The following is a 20,063-nucleotide window of genomic DNA, read 5'->3' on the forward strand; positions in this document are numbered from 1 at the left end:
CACGAACTTCGCTACAAACGGATTTATAAAGAGGTGTGGCATTTTAGCGATTGTTAAAAATTTAGCCTACATAGTTCAGAAGTGTCGCTTGCATCTGTAGGAACACACTTTAAATAATCCTCGAGGCGACAACATATCACAATATCAGAAGGAAAATTGATATAACAGTACTATATCGTCCACCAGTGTCTCTTCCAGACCTTTTTTCTCCTGGGGGGGGGGGGGGCACTTGAACTTTTCGGGGGGGGGGGGGGCGGGGGCGGACACTGGTAAAGTATATATAATTTTCTATAAAATTTCATTTCGTTCGGGGGGGGGGGGGGCGGTAGACTTTCTTCGTGGGGGCTCCGACCCCCCCCCCCCCCCCCCCCCACCGAAGAGATGCCTGGAAGAAACTCTGCGTCCCACTACTAACATTTATATACGACCCAGCAACTCATGTAGGAGAGAAAACTCCAAAATCAAAAAAAATTACTGCAGTGTAGTTTGTTATTAGTTGGGACAAAGGCTATGGAAGCGAATATATCTATTATAATAATAAATAATCTAGAGCGAATATTTTCCCACTCTATACTAGGTATGTAAAATAATCCCAAAAATATGATATTTTATGCAGCCATAACAACTGTCCCAGTAGTTGGACTGAATTTAAAATAATAAGATACCCACATAAAAAGTTTGGAGACCCGACCATGTGAAAATGCTTTTGTCCTGAGTTTCTGCAGTTAACTCGACTCCAGGTATTCCTACGCCCCATGACAATGTAAGAAAGCCATAAACAAACTACTTTTACCAGACGTGTCTGTGGAGAAAAATTTCGCTTCATTTCTCCTGAGCTGACGATTTTAAAGTAGGCTCTTGTTTTCGCTTTGTCCTGTTTTTCACCTCGACTGTAACCTGTTTTTTAATTTAATTAATTAAAATCAATAGGTCGATTTTTAATTGGCCAAAAACGGTTCGCCATTTAGGCTTCGTGCCTGATCTTGCTGTGGAAGGTTTTTTTTTCAGTTTTTTTTTGTTTTTCTCATGAGGTACAGTCACCTAGGCCAATGTCATGAAGGTATTGTGTTGACGTCATAAGGATCAGACAGGTGTGTGGTTCGATTAGTGGTTGGGTTTGTCGTCAGGTTTCACTTGTCAGTGTTGATTATTGTACAGATGGTATATAATGACTTGTGGTTTTTCTGATGATTGCGTTGATAATTGTGTTAACTACTGTGCAGATTTTTTCTGACGTTTGTCCCGATGATTTCTACATGTGATTTCAACATACAGGTGATTGTATTAAAGACTAGTTATGATTTTATTCAACTGAACTAAAGACAGAACCGTTGACTATAGTATTTATTGTGTTTATAATCATGGTGTGTTTTCCGATCGTTATACTTCTCATTATATGGAGGATGTTAGAAGTGATAACGGTTGGGATCACGATTTTACTCATGATGGTTTGATGCGCATGGGATTGAGTAAATTAGAGTACACTTTATTGTGTGGCTGTGTTCAGTGGTGACATGTGTGTACACTTTATTGTATGGATGTGTTCAGTGGGGGACTGGCCCGCCGGTCTATCGGAAAAAATCCCGGTGGGCCCCCGGGAAAAAAATCCGGATGGGCCCTTAGGAACAGAGCTGTACTAGGCCTATTAGTGCTTTGATTTTTAAAAAGAAATTGTCGCGTGAATTTCCATCAAGCTGGGGATGATCATCGGACTTTGATGGGAAAATTGCAAAATGCCAATTTTATTTTGGGGTTTGGGTGGGGAAAGAGCGAAGCGGGCTTTTAAAATTTCCCCTGACTGTGTTAGTATTGTTCTGCTGGTTACTACTTTACTGATATGTGTTAGTGGTAAGTGAACGGATGATTGAACTGATGTTGGAGTTGACGGCTGTAACGTTGTAGTAGATGATTGTAATGGTTCAGTAGATGATTGTAATGTTGCATTAGATGATTGTAATGTTGCAATAGATTATTGTAATGATGCAGTAGATGATTGTAATGTTGCAGTAGATGATTGTAATGTTGCAGTAGATGATTGTAATGTTGCAGTAGATGATTGTAATGGTTCAGTAGATGATTGTAATGTTGCATTAGATGATTGTAATGTTGCAGTAGATGATTGTAATGGTTCAGTATTGGTAATGGTTAATTTGTGTACCGATTGTTGAGTTGATGGATTTTAAGAAGAATGTGTTGATAAGAGTTCCTATGGTTGTGTTGATGATTGTACTGAAGATTATGTTGTGATTGTACGGAAGATTGTGTTGATGAGTGTACTTAAGATCGTGTTGGTGAATTTACGGAAGATTGTATTAAATGTTTGTGTTGGTTATTGTATCGATGATTGAGTCCATAATTGTACAGAAGATAAAAACTAATGATTGTGTCGATGATGCAACTCATGACTGTGTCGGTAATTGTCCTACTGAATATGTTGGAAAACGTACTAATAACTGTTCTGTTGATTGTACAAGTAGATGAGTAGATAAATGTATCAATGTTTTCAGTGGCGGAACTAGAAAAAAAGGGCCACCCCGCAAAAAAAATTTTTGGGCCCCATAATTATATATATATATATATATATATATATATATATATATATATATATATATATATATATATTATATATATATATATATATATATATATATATATATATATATATATATATATATAGCAAAATACGAAAATCCGAATATAAAATACTCAGTACGGGCATGTTCGATATTTGAGAAACTAAAAATTCCTAGTTTTTTATTTATAATTATAGCATGTTACAACAACAGATCACTTAAGTGAGTTCTATTAGTCTATTTAGAAATTCTCTGTATTTAAGTTTGACATAATGCCTTCTAAATAACTGGTTTGGTCAAAAGAATATGAGGCATGAAAGCTTTGTTTGTGTAATGGTTTCTCGCCTTATGTTTATTTTTATGTTTTTTTTCTATTTATTTTATTAGCTTTTCATAAATTTCCTATTTATACTATGTCATTCTTTATTATGTATTTAAAACATAATAATAATTAAGAGAAGTAATTGCTTTTTAATTTGTTTAGTGCAAATCTATTAAAAGGTTCTTCAGAGCAAACACATTTTTGACTATTTAAAAAAGGGAAATAAGTCATGGAAGTGGTTTGAACGTTTACCTATCTTTCACACTACAACTCATATATACTTTTTTTTCCTTTACGATGCAGCGTGTGTTAGCTACAGTAGAACATCACTACTGTAGTAGATATGTTTCTTTTATATGAAAATTATTTTTTTAACTATAAAGAAATTGATTATGGTCGGCTGTGGGCCCCTAAACGGCCTGCCCCCCCCCCCCCCCGCATTGCGGGGTCTGGCGGCACTGTAGTTCCGCCCCTGAATGTTTTATGTTGTTGAATGATATAGGCCTAGTGTTTGTGTAGATAAATGTATCAATGTTTTATGTTGTTTAATGGTATAGTCGTTGTGTTGGTTATCTTTACTAAGGAGTACCAATGATCGAGCTCGCAAATTTGTTATATTGTTATAACAGACATTGAAAGTGTACTCGCTAATTAATCCTTAATTAATCGACCTAATTAATTGCTCCGTGTATTGAACCTGGTTGCCTACCAACAAAGCGAAAGTCGAGCTGCTCTCTCTTCCTTGTGTGAGACAGTGTTAAAGCTTACAGCGATGTGGCTGCTTACACGTATGTAAGTCAACCATATGCTGGTCACTCTGATTAAGTGGTTGCTAAGTTGACCATATAGTTGCTAAGTTGACCATGTGGTTGCTAAGTTGATCAGGTGGTTGCTAAGTTGGCCATGTGGTTGCTAAGTTGATCATGTGGTTGCTAAGTTGGCCATGTAATTGCTAAGTTGATCATGTGGTTGCTAAGTTGACCATGTGGTTGCTAAGTTGATCATGTGGTTACTAAGTTGGCCATGTGGTTGCTAAGTTGGCCATGTGGTTGCTAAGTTGACCATGTGGTTGCTAAGTTGATCAGGTGGTTGCTAAGTTGACCATGTGGTTGCTAAGTTGGCAAGTGGTTTCTAAGTTGACCAAGTGGTTGCTAAGTTGACCAAGTGGTTGCTAAGTTGACCAAGTGGTTGCTAAGTTGACCACGTGGTTGCTAAGTTGATCAAGTGGTTGCTAAGTTGACCATGTGGTTGCTAAGTTGATCATGTGGTTGCTAAGTTGGCCAAGTGGTTGCTAAGTTGATCATGTGGTTGCTAACTTGACCAAGTGGTTGCTAAGTTGACCATCTGGTTGCTAAGATCACAATGTGCTCCATTATTGAGGTCCTTATTTAACCGATGTTCGTCGTCTAAAACTGATCGATACATACATCGACTGCTCTGGTTGTACAAACTCTACCAACTTGGTTAGATCTCATCCACAAACGATCTTTTTGTTTTGTTCTCTGAAATTTGTGTAGCTATATAGAAGTATACAACCTATATATATATATATATATATATATCTATATATATATATATATATATATATATATATATATGTATATACATATATATATACATATATATACATATATATATATATATATATATATATATATATATATATATATATATATAAATATATATATATATATATATATATATATAACCTATATACATGTATAGAACATATAATAACTATCTTAGACGATTAAGTCACCAGTAGACAGTAGCCTACACATCTTTGAAGAACCTTTTCAACAGACAGCAAAATCAAAAGTGCTGTACGTTCGGGTAAAACTACACAAATTATCTCCCATCCCTTCTCCTCTTTATGCGGATGACCCCAAAAGACTTCATCTATTGGGGCTCCATTGACACAAATTTAAATTATACAAGCTATCCGTTCAATTACCGGGTTAAACATAACCAAGATGTATTTCTATACCCCATTACGTCGCACTGGGTAAAATCATAGTAATCTCCCCTTGTTTTTAATTGTCTGGTTAACTCCCCTTGAGCAAGGGACTTAACTTGTGATACCCGTCGAGCTAATTGAGGCGACACGATTTGTTGCTAGAAAGATAATACTTTGTCGCGCGGTATGAAAAATAATATTCTACAAACGGCTTTGTGTTTCTGGTGACAAGCGCGCAGTTCGATATGTCACGTGATAAGTTGTCGCGAGCTCTGAATATTATTTTAATTAACTCAGTTTCTCAGCCTAGCAGGGGATATAACCGTTCAACGAGGATAGTGTTGCACGGGGATAAGATAGGAAGGTACGTATGGTGTTGTGAGTGATAAGATAGGCAGGTACGTATGGTGTTGTGAGTGATAGATGTGGATAAGATAGGAAGGTACGTATGGTGTTGTGAGTGATAGATGGGGGATAAGATAGGCAGGTACGTATGGTGTTGTGAGTGATAGATGGGGGATAAGATAGGAAGGTACGTATGGTGTTGTGAGTGATAGATGTGGATAAGATAGACAGGTACGTAACGTGTTGTGAGTGATAGATGGGGGATAAGATATACTAGGTACGTATGGTGTTGTGAGTGATAGATGGGGGATAAGATATACTAGGTACGTATGGTGTTGTGTGTGATAGAAGATGGATAAGATAGGCAGGTACGTATGGTGTTGTGAGTGATAGATGTGGATAAGATAGACAGGTACGTAACGTGTTGTGAGTGATAGATGGGGGATAAGATATACTAGGTACGTATGGTGTTGTGAGTGATAGATGGGGGATAAGATATACTAGGTACGTATGGTGTTGTGTGTGATAGAAGATGGATAAGATAGGCAGGTACGTATGGTGTTGTGTGTGATAGATGTGGATAAGATAGGCAGGTACGTATGATGTTGTGAGTGACGGATGGGGGGGATAAGATAGGAAGAGGTACGTAAGGTGTTGTGAGTGATAGATGTGGATAAGATAGGAAGGTACGTATGGTGTTGTGTGTGATGGATGGGGGATAAGATAGGCAGGTACATATGGTGTTGTGAGTGATAGATGTGGATAAGATAGGAAGGTACGTATGGTGTTGTGAGTGATAGATGGGGGATAAGATAGGCAGGTACGTATGGTGTTGTGAGTGATAGATGGGGGATAAGATAGGAAGGTACGTATGGTGTTGTGAGTGATGGATGGGGGGGGGGGGTAAGATAGACTAGGTACATATGGTGTTGTGAGTGATGGATGCTGCCGCTTTTATAGAAGAGTGTGTCTGACTGATACCCATTGTTGTAGTTCGATGTTTGATCTTAACGATTTTTTTGTTGTTGCAAGTGTGTAATTTGATCCGATTTTTATGTTGCTAGTGTGTAATCTGATTAGAGTTTTATGTTGCAATGGTGTAGTCTGTTCAGATATTTATGTTGCAAGGGTGTAATCTGATATTAACTGATTTACAACTGAAGTTTGTACAAGGACTTAATGAGTACGAAATGACTGTTATTTTCTATCAGGTCGGAATGTGGACGGACTTTCTGTAGATAGATGGAATTTGGTCGCCAGATATTTTAGAAGGTAATATGTTGCCTGTATACGTAAGTAACTAAACAGTTAATTTCGTTAAAAGAAATATTTTTATACCATCTATAATTCTAGCGTTTCTTAGCCATTTAGTTATCGCTATAAAAAAAAACAACTTCGGTTTATAATATACAAGATCATAACCTGCACAGTGTTTCATTTAGGTAGGCCTACTGCTCCCCCCCCCCCCCCCACCACAAAGCGCGTCTATCGTCCCCCGATTGAAGTATTTTTTTATACAAAATATAGACTTTAACCAGTTGTCACTTTGCAAATAAACCTCTAATGTTACTCAAATGTTCCCGTATGTGTTCTTTATCATAATTTTATCTTAATTTTAGTGTTGAAAGGGATCATCTCCAACACAATTAAGTATACATTTCAAATTGTTATGCGCCATTGAGGCCATTGACTCCGATTTCAGCCTGTTTTTATATTTGATTTGCTTCCATAGCCTTTGTCCAACCAACAACAAACTACAAGGCAGCAGTTGTTTGATTTTGGCTAACGAGCCTCATCTGCCCGAGGGTTCGAACTCGATACTTTCGATTTAACAACCTTGAGCTTTACCGACTCGACCACGGGTACAGAAAGTAAAGTTCCCTCATCGACTTAACAGTCCATGGGGCAAATGAAGTTAAGTACAACTGTTTCTGTGACCTGGGCATATAAAGGAATAGTGTGGTCATCACTATGCTCAGCCGCTCTTAAGGACGGATACGTTTTCATGGAAATAATATGAAACGACAACATGAGCAGCTATTTCATCCAAACTGAGTATCCTTGATTCAATGGTACATTTGAAACCCCGTTGTTCTATACTTTCAAAGCCAAATATTTCAAACATGGTCTATTAATTTATACAATATAAAAACGCTAATTATTTGGAGTCATTCTTGACCGACGAAATCAGTCAGTTATGTATATATATATATATATATATATATATATATATATATATATATATATATATATATATATATATATATATATATATATATTTCCTATAACAAAATCTTACAATCTTTTAAAAAACACATGGATATAATTTTTGATCTGTGCAGAAAATGTAAAACGGGACCAAAAAAAAAATTTATTTGACAGAAATCTGTATTTTATTTTTAAAGACTGTCTTCGCCTCGTTGACAAAGTTAAAGTGCCCAGAGGGAATGGAATGCCTACTAAATGCTTGTTTATTACAGTATACAATATAATGACCAGTAAAAGCAATATGGTGACATTTCTTACTATATCAGGGTAATTGGTGGCCGAGTACAAAAATAAATAATGCAAACAGAACAGCAAAGTTCATAACTTTCATAGACATGCCCAATTCACGAGATAACGTAGGCCCTACATAGCAAATACACATGTATTAGAGGGTAAGTTTACATAGGGAAGTGTAAAGGCATCAGTAAGTGCATGGAGGGATTAGTACACTAAAGGATGTGTACATGAAGGGATTAGTACACTGAGTGACGTGTACATGAAGGGATTAGTACACTGAGTATGGTGTACATGACGAGATAAGTACACTGAGTGATGTGTACATGAAGGGATTAGTACACTGAGTATGGTGTACATGACGAGATAAGTACACTGAGTGAGGTGTACATGAAGGGATTAGTACAATGAGTGAGGTGTACATGAAGGGATTAGTACACTGAGTGAGGTGTACATGAAGGGATTAGTACAATGAGTGAGGTGTACATGAAGGGATTAGTACACTGAGTGAGGTGTACATGAAATGATTAGTACACTGAGTGAGGTGTACATGAAATGATTAGTACATGAATGGAAGTGTTTTAAGAAATGAATACATAGATTAGTACACGAAGAGATGTGTAAATAAAGAGATGTGTACTTAGATGGATGAGTACATGAATGGAATATGTACATGTAGAATTGTGTACATAGAGGAATGTGCACATTGGGGGGATGAGTTCTAAGAAATTAATAGATAGATGGATAAGTATACGAAGGGATGTGTTCATGGAGGGATTTGTACATAGAGGTATTGTATATAGGTATTGTATATAGATATTGATGACTATATAAACATTGATGAGTGTATGGATGAATTAATACAAGGAGGGATGTGTACACGTAGAGTTGTAAACACAGAGAGACGAGTAGATGGATGGAAGAGTATCTATATATATAATTCTCTTCTGGGAGCCGTTAGAAAACAAGCTGCAAGCGCGCGCCTAGCAGTCCCCTCTCTTCCTCTCTATCGCTACCCCCTCCCCCCACCCCCGACCCCCACCCCCGACCCCCACCCCCCTCACATGGTCAGGTGAGTTGTAGTTCACGCTAAATGTTTACAAAACAATCGTAGAGCAGGGTTTGGTGACGGCTATTAGGGGCAGATAATTCAGTTTGAAACTAAGAGGAGGCTGCTTTCACGGGGGGGGGGGGGGGGGGGGGGTTTAGTGTTTTAAAGCAAATATTTTCAGAGGCAGCATTGGTACTGTCGAATTCACAAATTATGAATTACTGAAAAGTAGAAAAAAACAACTAAATAGCGGCGGATGATACACCGCGGGTCTGCTCGTAGTAATGATTACACTAAGGAATGAGTACACCTCGGTAGGACAAGTGGTCAAGTAAGTGCTCGGTGAAGGTCGAGTTATCCCTCCTAGAGGGTACAGTGTAGGGTTGGGTTATCCCTCCGTGTAGGGGTGGTTTGAGTTATCCCTCCGTGTAGGGGTGGGTTTGAGTTATCCCTCCGTGTAGGGGTGGCTTTGAGTTATCCCTCCTGTAGGGTACTGTGTAGGATTGGTTTGAGTGCGATGCGGCCAGTAGACAGAGTAATTATTAATTAAAACCTTTGTAACTCAAACCACTGGTGTATGTTAGTTTTTGTCGAAGCCACTATTTCAACATTATTAAAACCAAATCGATTCCTTTTGTAGGTAATGTCATTCAATCTTTAAACGTTAGACAAGTTTTCATTTATACAAGTATGTTATGTTCAAAACGTATAGTTCATTTTTTAACATCATTGATATTTTGTTAGCAGGTAACTTAAATCTATGTGAACAGAACAAAAAGATGCGATACTCACCACAAATAAATTTTCTATTTTAAATAGGTATAAACTTAGTTGGCCGACGCAGAAAAAGTGAGGTATCTTTTTATTAGACACCGGACCGCATCTAGAAGGTGAGGTATCTCATCAAGTAGCAGTGGACGGCTAGAGTGAGGTATCTCATCAAGTGGCAGTGGACGGCTATAGTGAGGTATCTCATCAAGTGGCAGTGGACGGCTAAAGAGTGAGGAATCTCATCAAGTGGCAGTGGACGGCTATAGTGAGGTATCTCATCAAGTGGCAGTGGACGGCTAAAGAGTGAGGTATCTCATCAAGTGGCAGTGGACGGCTAGAGTGAGGTATCTCATCAAGTGACAGTGGACGGCTAAAGTGAGGTATCTCATCAAGTAGCACTGGACAGCTAGAGTGAGGTATCTCATCAAGTGTCAGTGGTGAGGTGTCCGTGACCTGCGTCAGCTGATGGAGTCCGACGTGGCCCTGCCCAGACACCCTCTGCCTCCAGGTGAGTGCTGCTGTACCAACGGTCCCCAGCCTGTGGTACGTGTACCCTTAGACCCGCGGTCCCCAGCCTGTGGTACGTGTACCCTTAGACCCGCGGTCCCCAGCCTGTGGTACGTGTACCCTTAGGCCCGCGGTCCCCAGCCTGTGGTACGTGTGCCCTTAGACCCGCGGTCCCCAGCCTGTGGTACGTGTACCCTTAGACCAGCGGTCCCCAGCATGTGGTACGTGTACCCTTAGGCCCGCGGTCCCCAGCTTGTGGTACGTGTGATTTAGGCCCGCGGTCCCCAGCCTGTGGTACGTGTACCCTTAAACCCGCGGTCCCAGTGTATTCTTAGGTCAGAGGTTACCGCGAAAATACAAAGGGGTTATCTAAAAATATGTAGTAAGTGTACTAGAAGTTGTGTTGCTGCCTACTCAAAGTTTTGTATAACTGTCAAATTGAAGGTTTACAGCTTTCTAATTCAATTATTGTAGATGTGTAATTAGGCGTACACATGAGTTTAAAAATAGTTGGCGCATTAGACTAACGTTATACACTGGTCAAATAGACGGTCAACATGGTGTCCGTTGTCGTTTTAAAACTGTTTTCATTTCTATAGCCGACCACACGCCAACAAAATCACATTACTTGATGTCACATTACTTGATGTCACATTACTTGATGTCACATTACTTGATATCACATTACTTGATGTCACATTACTTAATGTCACATTACATGATGTCACATTACTTGATGTCACATTATTTGATGTCAGATTACTCGATGTCATATTACTTGATGTCACATTACTTGATGTGACATTACTTGCTGTGACATTACCTGATGTCACATTACTTGATGTCAATGCTTGATGTCACATTACTTGATGTCACATTACTTGATGTCACATTACTTGATGTCACATTACTTGATGTCACATTACCTGATGTCACATTACTTGATGTCACATTACTTGATGTCACATTACTTGATGTCACATTACTTGATGTCAATGCTTGATGTCACATTACTTGATGTCAATGCTTGATGTCACATTACTTGATGTCAATGCTTGATGTCACATTACTTGATGTCAAATTACTTGATGTCACATTACTTGATGTCAATGCTTGATGTCACATTACTTGATGTCAATGCTTGATGTCACATTACCTGATGTACAATGAGGTTTTTAGTTTCATTGTTTTTATCTCGGCACTATCAGATATCAGAGAGGGAGGGGTCGAAAGCGGTAGTTGCCTGAAGAAAAATAGCGTCTAATTAAAACAACAAACACATCTAGAATGACAGAGCTTTGTTGTTGGGTTTTTATTAGCAATCCTTGAAGTATTGATTCTAGCTAGAATCACGGATGAGCCTAGACCTAATGTTTACAAACAAAAACAAAAAGAAACGTTGGACTGTTTCAATGTATTTTTGTTAAGGCAATAGCGCTTTATGTTTGAGAAGACGTGGATTACACTTGTTCTTTCGCTCTGCCGCCATAAACTGACCACTACATCAACCATCCCGACAACTCTGACCACTACACCAACCGTCAACCCTGACCACTACACCAACCATCCCGTCAACCCTGTCCACTACACCAACCATCCCTTCAACCCTAACCACTACACCAACCATCCCGTCAACCCTGACCACTAGACCAACCATCCTGTCAACCCTGACCACTAGACCAACCATCCTGTCAACCCTAACCACTACACCAACCATCCCGTCAACCCTGACCACTACACCAACCATCCCGACAACCCTGACCACTACACCAACCATCCCGTCACCACTACACCAACCATCCCGTCAACCCTGACCATTACACCAACCATCCCGTCAACCCTGACCACTACACCAACCATCCCGTTAACCCTGACCGCTACACCAACCAACCGTCAACCCTGACCACTACACCAACCATCCCGTCAACCCTGACCACTACACCAACCATCCCGTCACCACTACACCAACCATCCCGTCAACCCTGACCACTACACCAACCATCCCGTCAACCCTGACCACTACACCAACCATCCCGTCACCACTACACTACACCAACCGTCAACCCTGACCACTACACCAACCATCCCGTCAACACTACACCAACCATCCCGTCACCACTACACTACACCAACCGTCAACCCTGTCCACTACACCAACCATCCCGTCAACCCTGACCACTACACCAACCATCCTGTCAACCCTGATCTTTACACCAACCATCCCGTCAACCCTGACCACTACACCAACCATCCCGTCAACCCTGATCATTACACCAACCATCCCGTCACCACTACACCAACCATCCCGTCAACCCTGACCACTACACCAACCATCCCGTCAACCCTGACCACTACACCAACCATCCCGTCACCACTACACCAACCATCTCGTCAGCCCTGACCACTACACCAACCATCCCGCCAACACTACACCAACCATCCCGTCACCACTACACCAACCATCCCGTCAAACCTGTCCACTACACCAACCATCCCGTCACCACTACACCAACCATCCCGTCAACCCTGACCACTAGACCAACCATCCCGTCAACACTACACCAACCATCCCGTCAACCCTGTCCACTACACCAACCATCCCGTCCCTATACCTCTCTTGCCCTGTCCACTAACACTAAACCAATAAACTACAATTCTACCACGATTCTACCTCCGATAACCGCTTCTGCTTATCGGAGGTCATTCAATTAAGAAACTAATTCCAAGTAGCCTATAAATCTTATTATTTTTTTTTTCTTACATGTGAAATTAATTTATTTCTCTTAAATAGACCTCCACGTTTTTAATGATGTTGTTGAAATTAAGACGGTAGTCTACTAATTGAAATCTTAATACAGCTAACACTTTTCTATTTAAATCAGAGCCAAAATATAACACTTAATTGTGTAAACTATAATAAATTATGGATTGTCATATTTTTATTTAGTGGAATAATAATTTTATTGAGAACTCAAATCCTTATACTGATAGTGTTCAATTTTTAAAATTATTTAACGATTTTTGGTAACATAGTTTTCGATTGCATCCCTTTGCTCGTTTGATTTTTTACACAAGGCAAGTAACTCATATAATAATTATTCATTGTAAAACAATTTTTTTTCAATGTTGCGATGTGTCTTACTGTTTTAAACAATGATCTAAAAAAATATTTTCCTAGTTTACGAACTTAAACCAATAATACTTCATATACTATAATAAGATACACAATCGTTTGAATACTTTACATGTAATTTAAAACCTGTCTTAATGAATAAAAACGTGACGCATTTATGGATTAAGTTTTCAATTTCACGTTGTCAGATGCATTTTTAAAAGATGAACTTTAATTTTTTTTCTTCAGAAAAGCATTACCTGACCAGACCCACGCCTCAGATCTTCATCTTTCTCCTGTTGGTCAGCTCTGCGGCCTTGTACTTCGTGGGACCAAATTTATCTTCCACATTTGCGACGGTCAAACTAAAAACCGGAACGGTTTTAGAAGTTCCGCATGACCGGAAAACAAGCGTGGTCAAATATGTGATACACAACGAAACAGAGGACGGTCTGGCTTGTGCTTTCCCGCACGTCAACCCGTTTGATCCGGAGATTATGAAATTATCCGGACTGCAACAGACGGCTTTGGCCTGCGATAAACACCTGCCCGATTTAACGTACCTTGACGGGAATAAACTCGTCGTCAATACAACACAGGTCAGCTTGAGTTTAGATCTAAAGACGGTCAGCTGTAAATACCAGGACATTTTTAAAGATCTCGACGACGACAAGATAGCCAAATTTGGGGAATGGAGCCGGCCTTTTAACAACTCTATACTACTAGGGGACGCAACTGAGTTTATTCGAGTTGTGTGCGAGAACTCTACGTCCCACGAAGTCTCCAAAAACTATTATGCTCTAATTCCTAAGCGGGAAAGGCAGTTAAAAATAGACGCCCTGCTTCTTAAAAAGTATAAATCAGAAATATCCCCGAAAGAAATTCTCAATGTTTTAATTATTGGGTTTGATGGCGTTTCGAGGCATCATTTTCTCCGTGCTATGAGTAAAACATATTCTTTGTTGATGAATGACTTCAGTTCCTTTGATTTCACCATGCACACTCAAGTCGGGATCAACACTTTCCCGAATTTTATACCGCTACTAACCGGTACTTCAGAAGACAACATTACAAAATGGTGGACAGACTCCGATAAAACGGACGCGTTCGACTTCATATGGAAAGCTTACGAAAAATCCGGTTATCGGACTTTATACACTGAAGATTTCCCGTCAATCGGGGCTTTTCACTACGCGAAAGTGGGATTTTTGTTTCCGCCGACGACGTACTACAGCCACCCCATCAGTGTGGCTATCGACAGCGACAAAGACGTGCACTTGTCAGGTAACGACTGCCTTGGCAGCCGACCGGAGTTCTACTTTCACATCGATTATATCCGGCGACTTTACGACACGTTTCCGGAGGTACCCAAATTCGCCATGGCTTTTTTGACGCGGTTGACTCATGACGTCATGAATGATCTTAAAAAAATCGACGATCACACGTATGAGATCTACACAAAATTGTCAAACGAGGGTTATCTGAACAACACATTGTTGATTACATTTTCCGATCATGGTCCAAGGTGGGGGCCGATTAGACCTACCTATCACGGAATGATTGAAAGCAAAACCCCGTACACCATTTTGACGTTCCCGAAATGGTTTTTAAAAAAATACCCGGATGTTGTCAAAAATCTGAGAACCAACACTGGACGACTGACGACACACTACGACACACACGCCACTTTAATGGACCTGCTACACTTCAAAGCCAGCGGGGAAGTTCCGGTAAACAAAGGTCTAGGTATCAGCTTGTTTCAGGAAATTCCCAAAAACAGAACGTGCGAGGACGCACACATACCCTCGGAGTATTGCGTGTGCGGGCAGAAAAATCTAGCCAAGGTCGACGTGGGAGAGGACATCTCCAAAACACTGGCCGAGAACGTCGTGGACGTCATCAACACCAAAAGCAACAGGGATCTCTGCGCCGAGCTGTCTCTGGATAAAATCATCCAAGTCTTGAAAGTCGACTTCTCGACCACGGCTTTAAAGAAAGAAAAATACGACCGGGTCATGTACAAAATCAGACTCCAAACAGTCCCGGGGCATGCTATATTCGAAGCAACAGCCTACCATAAAGTTGACAACAACACCAACGGTGTGAGAAATTCTTCAAGGAACTTGAAATCACACCACACCGAGACGCAGCTCGTAATTGAGGTCGGGGAAAATGTTGAAAGGTTGAACCTCTACCGCGGGCAGGCAGACTGCGTCACCGATTCTAAACTGATGCCATTTTGTTTTTGTAGAAACCTACTGCACACACAGTCGTAACCGTCAGCAAAACATCGCAGGGTGTCACCGGTTGCCAGGACAACTTGTTGTTTATTGTGTTTTGAAGTACTTTAATTTAGAACGTTTTGCGCAGTGACGTGCTCTTCTGTTATGGAGTTATAATGAAATATTCAACCTGTAGTTGATGGATTGAGGACTACTTAAAATACGTTTTGAGATTATTCATGTGATCATATAATGGATATTTGAACTTTGACTTTTATTCCATGTGTAAGAAATGGGTGGCTGCATGCAATAAACTCTTGAAAAAAGTGTTTGCCAACTGCAGTAGATAATCCAGAAACTTTTAACTAAGTGCAGTAGACAATCCAGAAAGTTTTAACTAAGTGCAGTGGACAGTCAACAAGTTTAGGCCAGGTGCAATAGACATCAATAAAGGTTGGCCAAGTGCAGTAGACAATCAACAAGGGTTGGCCAAGTGCAGTGGCCTATTTAAAAAGGTTGGCCAATTTCCGTAGACTAATAATAAGGGTTGGCCAAGTGCATTAGATTATTTAAAAAGGTTGGCCAAGTGCAATTAACTATAAAAAAAGTGTTGGCCAAGTGTAGTAGACTATAAAAAAGTGTTGGCTATTTTTAAAATTTGGCCAAGGCCAGTAGACTTTATTTTTTGGCCGAAGTGCAATTAACTTAAAAACATGTTGGAACAGTTCAATAGATTATTTTAAAAGTTTTGACCAAGGCCAGTAGACTATTAAAATTGTTGGCCAAGTGAAGTAGACTTTCAAAAAAAAAGGTTGGTCAGGGGCAGTGAACTATCAAATACGAACTGACTATCAAAAGAGTGATGGTTAAGTAGAAAAGACTTTCTAAAGAAAAGTACCCGATGGACAAATTATGAAATTGTCTCAAATGATACACCCTCGATTAACATTGTTCAATGTATAAAGGTATTTATGAAACAAAATGCAAGGAATCTCCGTGTTAGTAAAATAATCGAAACAATCGAAACAGTTCAATGTTATGCAATTCAAAAGGGAGCAGTAGAAGAATTATTTTCTATGATGAAAACCTCAAGAGTTTGTTTTAACTGTATTGGTAACCCACGCCAGATGATTTGTATCATAGAAGATTGACATCCAAGTATTGCATCCAAGTCACAACATTCCCAGGCTAAATAAATGTACCAGGTACCCCAGGGACCTCGCTGTACTTGTGTAGGGGAGAAAGACAATACTTGCCACTAAAAGGTTGAGGCATTAAAAATTTATGAAAAAAAAACCATTATATTTATTAAATACTGCTTTGTTTATTGTTGGAAGTTTGTAACACAATCAGATATTCTTACAATCACGCAGATACACATATGCACACACACACACACACAAACACACACACACACTCGCACACACATTCAAACCCCATACACCCACGTATCTATCTAATGTATTCAAGATCTTCATGTAAACATCATCTTGTTTCCAGTTACAAATAATGATGTTTTTTTGACAAGGGGTCATCCATTTATGACGTCCACAATTTTGTTTTGGATTTTGGACCCCTCCCCCCCCCCCCACACACACACAAATAAATCCACTTTTATTCCTTATACAAGTCCATATGCGTCCACAAAAGTCAGTTTTTTTCGGACCCCCCCCCCCCAATACTATGAAAGATGCTGTTATACTGTTTTGTTTATGTATGTTGCTGTTTAGCGAGAGTGTACACAAAATGATAACAGGACAGGGTTGAGACACCTACTCACCTATTTTAATAGCAATTTAAACAAAACTTAAACGCAAACGAAATCACATTTACATTTTTAAAAAATTATTAGCAATTAGCAGTAACTGGAAATTACTTTGGGGTTAATGAATCCAATTAATTAGCCTTAATTTACACGGAATTTTACATGAAATAATAGGAGTTCAGAAACAATGGCCAATCACAAAACACGTTTATTTCAAATTATTGAAGATTATTTTTAACTTGTGACATCGTAAGAAGGTCGTACTTTAAATCAACTGCAGCTGTTCATGCAAACAATTAGTAACAGCAGTGGCGTAGCTACCGTAAAGCTAGCGTAGGCAAGGCATAGGGGCCCAAAAATCCTAGCTACGCCACTGAGTAACATCTCCCTTTTAGCAGTTTATAAGTCATGATTTTATTTATAGCAGTTCATTTATCTCCAACATATATGCATAAACATGAAGAGTCTATTGAATATGTGATCGAATCTAAGCAGATCGAAACTTTTGTGATTGGTCTACAAGACCGAATCGGTAGATGGGTCGGGGTGGGGGGGGGGGGGGGTGGGGGTGGGGTGGTCTAAGTTTTCCTGTTGGGGGGGGGTGGGTGAAGAGCTGGTCATACTGCTGACCACATCATCGCTACATATTTTTCTGTTGAGTTAAAAAATACAGAGCTAATATTTCTGCCTGTTGGCTCTAAGATGGCAATCGGTATATACAATAAATAGATCTAGATCAAATCATAAAAGACAAACAATGATCTAGATTTTCATAAAAAACAAACAAGATCTAGATCAAATCATAAAACACAAACATGCTTCTAGAACATCATAAAACACAAACAAGGATCTAGATCAAATCATAAAACACAAACAGGGAATTTGTCGAACTTCAACCAGCCTCATAACACCGTTACAAAATGTTTTATTGATAAGAGCCTCACTCACATATTTTATAACAAATTCAAAATCCTCCACACAACGCATCTGAATAAAGAACTAAATGTTTGTTAGGAACACATCACAGCTAATGGAATATTTTAAAATATTAATACGCACATTTGCCACAAGACTTCAGAAATGAAAAAAAAATAGACATTGAATTAATAAAAAATTATTTTGATTTTGTAATAGGACACTTAAACATCCACCAAATATAACACAAATTTAATAAAATAATAAACCTCCACTTACAACATTATTGTTATATAATTTGTGTACATGTCACGGTCAAAGCCCGAAGTGCGGCCAAACCCCGGATTGGACGGCCAATGCGCGGATTGGCCGGCTCTCTTGGCCAAAGCCCGAAGAACTTAAAACTAAGATCGTATTTCGTACATTGGCCGGCCAATGCGCGCACTGGCCGGGACGTACTGGCCAAAGTCCGAAGTACTTAAACTTGACAGCGTATTTTGTACATTGGCCGGCCAATGCGCGCATTGGCCGGGATGTCCTGGCCAATGTTGTATCTAGACTAAGTTGTGATCGCGTTTTAATTATTCTGGGTGCGGTTTCATTTTGAGTAACGTATTGTTTAGCTCTTGTTTGTATAGCATTCTATATGCAAGGCGACATGGATCAAAAGGGCCGTCAGACCATGAGACAGACATAGCAAATGGCTGTCAAAAGAAAAAAAATGCAAATATCGAACCAACGTTTGACATGAAAACTATGTTTTTAGATCATTTGACTACAGTACTGCATGAAAAACCAAACAATAGCTTTATTCTCAGCAAAGACAAATACATTGCTGTTATAGAGGACGTTAAACAGGCTAAAGCAAAGCAGACAAAAAAAAACTGTTGACTATCGTCGACTAAACAAATATGATGTTATTGAAGTTGACGGTAAAGAAAAACTTATTGTACCACTAACAGAAGACAATGGTGCTATTTTCTGCTACGTGCACGCAGAAGAGATGTCCGACTTGATCAATGAAACTGATTTGAAAATCGGACATGGAGGTCGCACACGGATGGAAAAAGAGCTCAAGAGAAAGTACAAAAATATCACCAAAGAAATCATCACTATGTATCTTCGGTTGTGCAAGCCTTGTCAGACAAAATTGTCTAATCCCAAGAAAGGTCTTGTTTCCAAACCTTTGATATTTAAAGAATTTAACTCAAGATGCCAAGTAGATCTTATTGATATGCAAAGTAACCCAGACGGCAAATACAAGTTTATACTCAGTTACCAGGATCATTTAACCAAGTTCATATTGTTGCGAGCTTTTGAAACCAAAAGAGCAGAAGAAGTTGCTTACCAGCTGCTGGATATCTTCACGACTATTGGTACCCCAAGTGTGCTTCAATCAGATAATGGAAGAGAATTTGTGAATCAAGTTATTTCTGAACTAAAGAACATGTGGCCTGAACTTAAACTAGTTCACGGAAAACCAAGGCATAGCCAAAGCCAAGGTTCAGTCGAACGTGCCAACCAAGATGTTCTAAACATGATGATGACATGGATGCAAACAAATGAATCAGCTCATTGGGCTGAGAGTCTCAAATTCATTCAATTTATGAAAAATCGTTCTTTTCATCAAGGAATCCAACAATCACCATACGAAGCCTTGTTTGGATGCAAAGCAAAAGTGGGACTTAGCACTTCAAATCTACCAAGAGAGGCTCTCAATAAAATAGTTACTGAGGAAGATCTTGAGAACATTGAACAAGAAATGGAGGTTGCCATAAATGCAACTACATCCTCAGCTAACACATCTACTGCCGTGGCGGAACGTCCAGACCAGTTGCGTGACAATAATGTGGCCAACAGATTCTGTATAGTTTGTGAAAAACATTGTAGTGCAGCTCAATCTTGTGGATCCTGTGGCAAAGATGTCCATGCTATTTGTGGAGTACCCAATGAAGCAGACGAAGGGTACGGAGGGAACATTACCTGCAGATTGTGTCACAACAAACAAGACATCATGGAAC

General features: G+C 39.5%; 1 protein-coding gene across 1 annotated transcript; it reads left to right on the forward strand.

Moving 5' to 3' along the window:
* Window positions 1–1,162: 1,162 nt before the first annotated feature.
* LOC131940394 (uncharacterized) lies at window positions 1,163–16,697 on the forward strand. The gene is made up of 4 exons (XM_059298980.1): window positions 1,163–1,275; window positions 6,409–6,469; window positions 9,570–10,029; window positions 13,390–16,697. Exons 3-4 carry the CDS (start codon window positions 9,987–9,989, stop codon window positions 15,414–15,416), a joined length of 2,070 nt encoding a protein of 689 aa, XP_059154963.1. The 5' UTR covers window positions 1,163–1,275; window positions 6,409–6,469; window positions 9,570–9,986; the 3' UTR covers window positions 15,417–16,697.
* The last annotated feature ends 3,366 nt before the right edge of the window (window positions 16,698–20,063 follow it).

Source organism: Physella acuta, unplaced genomic scaffold (assembly GCF_028476545.2).
Source record: "Physella acuta isolate Inbredline_101_S28 unplaced genomic scaffold, ASM2847654v3 ptg000316l, whole genome shotgun sequence".
NCBI classification, from domain to species: domain Eukaryota; kingdom Metazoa; phylum Mollusca; class Gastropoda; family Physidae; genus Physella; species Physella acuta.

What these genes read in the sequence shown, in the direction of transcription:
- LOC131940394 (XM_059298980.1), top strand. Translation starts at nt 9,987, where the DNA reads ATGGAGTCCGACGTGGCCCTGCCCAGACACCCTCTGCCTCCAG. An exon ending in CAGACACCCTCTGCCTCCAG is followed by an intron (nt 10,030 to 13,389) that starts GTGAGTGCTGCT and finishes TTTTTTCTTCAG; the next exon opens with AAAAGCATTACCTGACCAGA.